The sequence below is a fragment of the Urocampus carinirostris genome, chromosome 15, assembly GCF_059441175.1.
Source record: "Urocampus carinirostris isolate Australia breed hairy pipefish chromosome 15, RoL_Ucar_1.0, whole genome shotgun sequence".
Lineage (NCBI taxonomy): Eukaryota > Metazoa > Chordata > Actinopteri > Syngnathiformes > Syngnathidae > Urocampus > Urocampus carinirostris.
Window position 1 is genome coordinate 25,990,633 of NC_142363.1, and position 8,502 is coordinate 25,999,134.

The 8,502-nt window shown below is 42.2% G+C and overlaps 1 protein-coding gene and 1 pseudogene across 1 annotated transcript; both read left to right on the forward strand.

Moving 5' to 3' along the window:
• Positions 1-283: 283 nt before the first annotated feature.
• Positions 284-7,563, forward strand: nat8 (N-acetyltransferase 8). The gene is made up of 3 exons (XM_088354519.1): positions 284-400; positions 5,213-5,495; positions 7,017-7,563. Exons 2-3 carry the CDS (start codon positions 5,225-5,227, stop codon positions 7,400-7,402), a joined length of 657 nt encoding a protein of 218 aa, XP_088210645.1. The 5' UTR covers positions 284-400; positions 5,213-5,224; the 3' UTR covers positions 7,403-7,563.
• Positions 6,114-6,234, forward strand: LOC148351985 (U2 spliceosomal RNA; annotated as a pseudogene).
• Positions 7,564-8,502: the final 939 nt, after the last annotated feature.

The window sequence follows — 8,502 nt, forward strand, 5'->3', positions numbered from 1 at the left end:
GTTTAAACTTTAATTTGATAAAATTGTTACGTTAGGCTCCGCCCGCCGTGACCTTTAGAAGGATAAAGAGGACTTGCCCAAGATACGTTCATGACTTCCGTTCCGCTTTAGCGTCCAGGTGAGAAAACCCACAAAACATCTAGAATAGTATCATTGTTGCTACATATACATACGTATGTATATATTTACACACAAACCAGCTTAATGTAACGTTACCAACAGAAAATGTGGCAAACAAAGATTACATTTTGTTTCGGAGTAATATACTTTTTATTTTTATGAAGTACCATGAACGCACCAGATTCTCAAAGAGTAATGGGGACAACGAGAGGATATAATTGCTTGTCCATCCACTTTGCGGTTTTACTTGAATCTTTACTTCGTTTTTGATCACATAAAGGTAAAATTGTGCTCTTTTTCGTCTTTCTCCTGCTGTAGGTAAGAATGTGGAAGGGAAATCAAGAAAAAGGCATGCTAGGATGCCTAGCATGATTTTGAGCGTCTCGCTTGCTAGTGAATCGCTTTATTTAAATCGTTTTTATATAACGGTCATGGATATTGTTCCTTTTTGTTGCAAAATATGATGTGGGATGAATAATATTGCCCCTTTATTCGTCTCAAATGACAGGATGTGATTCTCACGTGACGTTGCACCGTGGTTTTGGATTTTAAAGGGACAGTGTGTATTATGGGTCTCAAATTCGCAGGGCCAATTGCGACCCCAAGATAATAGTTTGAGACACCCGCCTTAATATGAAAGTTGAAGGGACAGTGTGTATTATGTGCCATCTAGATTTTGCTGTATTCTGCCGTGCCATCAAAAACGAGTGCTAAAAGCACGACGGAATAAGACAAAATAGAGAGACTCAAAGGCACCTTATTACTTTTGAAAAGAAGATGAATAAGAAAAAAAAGAATTAAAAATAGAAAAGGAGAAACGGACCAAAAAAAAGAAAGAGAGAAATGAAAAAAAGAAAAAAAAACAATAAAGAAAAGGAGAAGATTGCTGTCCCCCCTGTATTTGATTTTTTTTCTCTTTTATTCCTTTTTCTGTCTTATTTTCCTTCTTTTTTTGGCTGTCTTTTCTCCTATTTTTTCTTTCCCGTTTTCCCTTTTTACTTTTTACTCATATCTTCCTACTTTTAATTCCTTTTAAAAAAAATCCCTTCTTTTTGTATTTTTTTGTGAAACGTTCGGTAAAAATTGGAAAAAATTGCGTTTTGGTCACTTTGAGTCTCCGAAATTTGTAGTCTTCCTTGGACTACACATTACAGCGACATCTAGTGGGCAAATATCAAAATTGTCTTTTCTAAGAACAGCGGAATATTTGTGATCAGTGTGTTTTGTGTGGGAAAACCCCAATATACCTAACCTCACCCAGACCCTAGCTTCAATGGCCCCCAACTCAATTGAGTTTGAGACCCCAGATTTAGTTTTTCCTATTGGTGGACCCCTCCCCCCTTTATTCCACTTAAAAAGTATCTATTCAAATAATAAGCAAAATCACATAATATAAATCAATGATGTTCAGTAAGGTTTGTGTCTTTTGAGGCACAGTCAGATTTACAAATAATAAATCTTAATCATCATTTGATTGGCAGAGCAAGAAAGCCACATATAAACCCTAACATTGGCAAAAAAAACGTTTTATTGTGTTACTTTTAACTCATTTTTTTAAAATCCTACAAATCAAACTTACCGTATTTTCCGCACTATAAGGTGCACCGGGTTATAGGGCGCACCCCGAAAAAATAGTTTTTGGTCCTATTTTTGACATACATAAGACGCACCGGGCGCTACAATAAGGCGCTACAATGGGAACGTCGACAAAACAGTCAGATAGTTCAGTCCAACTTATTACCCCCTTAACATTCCGAAAGCTTGCAAAGACGCAAATACGTGTCGAGAACACGTGCGGATGCGGTGTCCGTACGATGTCACTCAAATGCATCGTTCCATCATTCGGAAGGTTAAAGTCTTGGGATTCAAGAAATGCCAACCATTCCTTAGTATCTATTTTCTTTTTCGCTCGCAGCTTTACTGTGCATATGACAATAAACACTTGGAATTGAGTTTAATTTAAAAATAGACACTCCATTCCATCCATTATCTGCACCGCTTATCACAGAAACATCGAATTCAGTCTGAAACAAGACAATATAAAACCCGGAGTAGCTCACCGAAGTCGTGTTCATAATAATGTGCAGCCAATGTCCTCTTACATCCGTGAGGGTAGTAAATCCAGGAGAATACAATATTTACAAATACAGAACAGAAAAAAATGCTTTCAGCCACATGCTATACACATTCATCTTTTTCGGCCAATTGCGGCTTTGTTTCGCCGTTTAAGCCAATGCCAGCCTGTAAATGATAAAAAGGGTCCGCCCCTTGACCTCCGAATAACTTTAGCCAATAGTGATCGTTTCAACTGATGATTGACACATCTTTTTCGGCCAATTGCAGGCTTTGTTTGCCGTTCAAGCCAATTCCAGCCTGTAAATGATAAAAAGGATCCGCTCCTTGACCTCCGAATATCTTTAGCCAATAGTGATCGATTCAACTGATGATTGACACATCTTTTTCGGCCAATTGCAGGCTTTGTTTGCCGTTCAAGCCAATGCCAGCCTGTAAATGATAAAAAGGATCCACCCCTTGACCGCCGAATAACTTTAGCCAATAGTGATCGATTCAAATGATGATTGACACATTGGTTAGCCAATGAAACGCCGGTAAATAAATCCCAGCATACACCGCGTACTACTTGGCGTTCGGGGGGAAATCTAGTCGGCGGCTGCAAGTTAGTTGGAAAACTTTGCAATTTTAAAATTGATCCATAAATAAGGCGCACTGTATTATAAGGCACATGGTCAGCTTTTGAAAAAAATAAAGGCTTTTAGGTGCGCCTTATAGTGCGGAAAATACGGTAATTACACATTGGATTTCTTTTATTTCATTTCTTTAAATGTATCAAAGCAATTAACCCTTGAACGTTTTGCAAATTAACCCCTTAATGTCGTCATACTGTTGATAAACAATATGTGTCTGTACAATATCACCAGTCACTAAAATACGTCATGCCACCTATCATTGGAAATCTTAAACTCTTGGGATTCAAAATATGAATGTACTCGTCACAGAAACAGCCTGATCAGTCTGAAACAAAATACCCCAAAACTGTGAAGCTGTCAAAGCGCAACCTAAACGTCTCCAAAGAAGTCAGATGATGAGTTGATATTCTGCAAAAATTAAGTCATTCCATCCAGGACCATCCAGCGAATCCAACCGTGTAAATGATTTACTGCGAAACACACAGTAATGCAGACAGATGAAAAAAGCCCCAAAAGTATATCTGTTATGTAACTTTTGGGTTGCCTACCGCTGGTTTTGGGTTAGCTGGTTAGGGTAGGTTTAAGGCCAAGTGTTTAAGGTTAGGACAAGGTTAGTGTCATTGGTTGGGGATAGATGTTAGGGTTCGGTTTAGGTTTAGGGTTGAGGGGTGAAGGTTAGGCGCCCCAACTTCACACACCCGAGCTCAGGTGGACCCAAGCAATACACGTATGGCTCTTTCAACATTTTGGGTTGCTTACCCTTGGTTTAGGATTAGATCATAGGTGTCAAACAGGCAGCCCGCGGGCCAGATCAGGCCCGCTAAGGGATTGAATCCGGCCTGCGAGACAACACTCAGAGAACCGCAAAAGAAAAACAAGCTGCAGCTCGAAATATGTCAACTTGAAGTTGCCAAAGCCAGGTGCCTCTCACAAAGACACTGTACTTGTATTTATTTCTCTCTCTCTCTCTCTCTCTCTCTCTCTCTCTCTCTCTCTCTCTCTCTCTCTCTCTCTCTCTTTCTCTTTCTCTTTCTTTCTTTCTTTTCCACCCCTTTTCTCTCACTCTGTCTTTGTCTCTTTCACTCTCTGTGTCTATTTTTCTCTTCCTTTGTTGCTCTTTGTCTCTTTCACTCTCTGTGTCTTTTAACCTCTTTTGCTCTAACTTTCTGTTTTCCTTTTCTCTTTCTCTATTCATACCCTTTGCGCTCTCTTTTCTCCTTTCTCTCCTTCTGTCTTTCTATTTCTCTTTGGATTTTTCTTTCTCTCCCTTTCTTTTCCCCCTCTCTCACAACTCTTTATCTTTTGTTTCTCACGCTCTCTCCTTCTCTTTCTTTTTCTTTCTTTGTCCCGCCCTCTCTCCTTTTCCCTCCCTCTTTCTCTTATTTCTTTATCTCTCTTTTTCTTTCTCTTTAATCTACTAGTCCAGCCCCCGACAGAATGTTTGTTCTATCGTGCGGCCCCCGAGTTAAAATGAGTTAACACGCCTCGGTTAGATGGTTAGGGTAGAGTTTAGGCTTAGTGTTGAAGGTTAGGGTTAGTGTCATTGGTTAGGGTTAGGGTTTACGTTCAGATTAGGATTACAGTTTAAGAGTTAAGGTCAGGCAGCCCAATTTACCACAAACCTTAGCTATGGTGGCCCCCTAGCAATATGGCTATTACAACATTTTGGGTTGCTTACCCTTGGTTTAGGGTTAGATGATTAAGGGTTAGGGTAGGGTTTAGGCTTAGTGTTGAAGGTTAGGGTTAGTGTCATTGGTTATGGCTAGAGGTTACGTTCAGAATAGGATTACAGTTTAGGAGTTAAGGTCAGGCAGCCCAATTGACCACAAACCTTAGCTATGGTGGCCCCCAAGCAATATGGCTATTACAACATTTTGGGTTGCTTACCTTTGGTTTAGGGTTAGATGATTTGGGGTTAGAGTAGGGTTTAGGCTTAGTGTTGAAGGTTAGGGTTTGCGTCATTTGTTAGGGATAGGGGTTACATTCAGATTAGGATTAAAGTTTAGGAGTTAAGGTTAGGCAGCCCAATTTAACACAAACTTTAGCTACGGTGGCCCCCAAGCAATATGTCTATTTCAACATTTCGGGTTGCCTACCCCTGGTTTAGTGTTAGCTGGTAAGGGGTTAGGGTAGTGTTTAGGCTTGGTGTTTAAGGTTAGGGTTAGTGTCATTGATAAGGAATAGAGGTTAGGGTTTAAGAGTTAGAGTTATGGTTGTAGGCGGGCTAAACTTACTCAAGCTGCAATGGCCCCCAAGTACATTGAGCTTGAGACTCCTGTCTTACCTGCATTGTTTATTATAAGAACAAAATAATACAACCACTGTAAATTGTAAAAAAAAAAAAAAAATCCACTTGATCATTTTTTTATGTGCGTCCTTTGCAGGCGAATATCACGATGTCCGGCGTGGTGATCCGCGAGTACCGTGATGGCGATTTGGCAACGGTGAGGGAAATCTTCTCCCTCGGAATATGTGAACACATCCCGTCCACCTTCATGCATTTTCTCAAGCAGCCGTTCAGCCAAATGCTGCTTATGTGCATCTTTTGCGGCCTGCTGGCCAGCTCAAAGTCTTTCCTGCTGCCCGTACTTGCCATCACGCTGCTGCTGGCTGCTTTACGCCAGATAATCGCCTACAGAGTCAACGGATACATACAGACGTGCACAGGTAGAAAACTCCATGTTTTTGTTTCCCCTCACTTTTTCAAAAATATATCCCTATAGGGGGCGACGCGGTGGTTAGCGCGTGTGCGGCACAGTTCTGAGGTCATGGGTTTAAATCCAGCTACCAACCTTCCTGTGCGGAGTTTGCATGTTCTCCCCATGCTTACTCCAGTTTCCTCCCACATTCCAAAAACATGCATGTCAGATGGATTGGCCAGTCCAAATTGACCCTATGTGTGAATGAGCGAGCGAGTTGTCTGTCCTTGTGTGCCCTGCGATTGGCTGGCAACCAGTTCAGGGTGTCCCCTGCCCACTGCCCGAAGATAGCTGGGATGGGCTCCAGCACCCCCGCGACCCTACTGAAGATAAGCGGTACAGATAATGGATGGATGGATATCCCCATATGGATTTTACAGTAAATCGTACACACTCTGCTACAGACAGGATAAAACAATGATTAAAGGAACGTTGTGTTTTATTTGACCACTGGATGTCACTGTTTTGTGTCACGCAAATAAAAACGAGTGCGAAAAAGCACAAGAAAGAATACAAACTATGGAAACTCAAAGTGACCAAACCTCACTATTTTTTTGTCTAATGTGGACCTTATCTTAAAGCTAGGACCTTATCTTTACCGTTTGGTTGAGACCATTTTTGCAACTCGGAGATGGCATAGGAGCTTGCTCTGTCCACTCCATGCATTGACCCGGTATTGCAGTACCTCCGGGAACGGTGCATTCGCAATGATCGCAGCAAGGCTTTAGGGCTAGGACCTTAGCTTGGCCTTTTGGCTGAGAGTAAGTGTCCCGGCTCCTGGGCTTTGTAGCGTATTAAGAACTGACCGATAATGGATAATGGATAATGATTTATGAACAAGCTAAATAACCCTTAAAACCCCTTAACCCCCCTTTTCCATTTTTTTTCCAATTCTTTCCCAAGGCTCATGTTATGTATAATAAATACAAATTTCTCAACCGACAATTGTTAAAAATAATTGTTTTTTTCATTATTCATGTCTTTTTCCTTAGTTTTGCTAGGTAGTTCATATATGTTTCCGTATACAATAATGTTTTTAATAATGTTTTTTACTACTAGGCGCTAAATAATACACACTGTTTTTCGAAACATATTATTAAATGATTTCATTTAATGACTACAATGCAATCAAAGGAAGGTGCTGTATCTGAATCCGATCAGGAAGCTTCTCCTGCTACTGGTAACCACGGAAACCAGTATTATCTGTTTCATTTGGGGGGGAAGCCCTACCCCTCCAGGAAAGACAGGGCTCCGCCAGGCTGTACTTGCCCAAGACGCACCACAGCAAGTGGCTCCCCCCATGACCCTGGCCGTCAAGGGTTTCGTCAACTGTCATGACAATTCTTGCTCCTGTTGCACAGTTTACATATTTGGACATCAAAATCAAGAATCTTTGTGACATCACTCTTCTTTGTTTGCGCAAATGTATTACACTGCCATCCTGTGGTCACAGAGTAGATTTGTCTGACTCATGGTCTCTGTCCTACAGACCTCAATAGCATCCACGAGACCTACATGGTCCCCCGAGATGCCTGTTTCTGGGTTGCAGAGGTGGACGGCCGCTTGGTAGGCACGGTAGCCTGCCTCCCCAGGAAGGGCGCCCCCGACTGTCTGGAGCTGAAGCGCCTGTCAGTGCTGCGCAGTCACCGCCGTATGGGTCTGGCCAAAAAGCTCTGCCGGACGGTAGAAGATTTCACTCGTCGACGGGGCAACGCTGCCGTAGTCCTGATCACTTCGGTGGTCCAAACGGACGCCCAGAAGCTTTATGAGGGCATGGGTTTCCGGTTGGTGCAGAAGTTTTTGGAGACTGACTTGATTGGCAAGCTTATTAACTTCACGCTTTTTGAGTACAGGTTGGAGCTGAACAAAGACTAGAGGGGGAACTGACTTGTTTTATAACTACTTTTGTTGTAGACTTGAGCGGGTTCCATGCAAAAAACTGGTCCGGGACAGATATGAAGTTGAATGCTCCAACTCCTGATGATGATGTTTTTGAGTTACTACAATGAAAACAGTTTTCTGATATTTTATGCTAACCGTGGTTGGGTGTGGTCACAACTTGATTAATAGGCTGTCATTTCTTACTATTGACATTATTTCTTTTGGTAGAATAATACAGGATTAATACGACATTAATACATTCTGAGGTGGGAATTGCAAAGTGAAATTGCTGTAAAGCTAAAGTATCGTAACTCGTGTTATTTGGCTTCAAAACTCGGCCCTAAGTGGAAAAGTAATTGCCCCCTGAACCTAATAGCGAGGTACACTACCTTTGGCAGTGATAACAAAACATCAAATGTTTATAATAATTGGTAATAAATCTTTTACAAGATTGTGGAGGAACTTGGGCACATTTTTCCTTGCAAAATTGTTTCAAATCTGCCATATTGGATTTTCCAGCATTAACTGCCCGTTTGAGGTCACACCACAACATCTCAATTGGATTTAAATCCAGTCAAGAACCTTCATTTGTTTTTGTTGTGTCATGATTACCGATGTGATGAACCCGTGCCGGCTCCTTTGGCGCCAACGGCCTTGGACTCTGATTGGCTTCATGCCACTATTTAAACCCACGTCTATCTGTCACCGGTTGTCAGTCCGTCTGCGAACCTCAGTTTACTCTAGGCAACCTTTTTCGACCCTGACTCACACCTGTTTTTGCTCCCGTCTGTGCCCCGGCTTCGGCCCGTCTTTTGATCCTGACCACGTCTACTCTCCTCCCCTGGTTTTCGACTCATTTCTGATCCCGACCACGTTTTTGCTCTCCTGTCCCGGCTACTAACCCGCTTTTTCTGTTCCCGACACCGCCATCCCTCGCCACGGAATTCCCACTTCCGCTTTCAGAGCGACCTGCTTTCCGCGATCACCGGATCGTGAGTGCGACCCTTTCTTTTCTTCCAATAAAACTGAGGGAAACGTAACGCAAGTGGGTCCTGTCCCCGTTCTGGTCCTGACATGTTGACTCATTCAAAGGT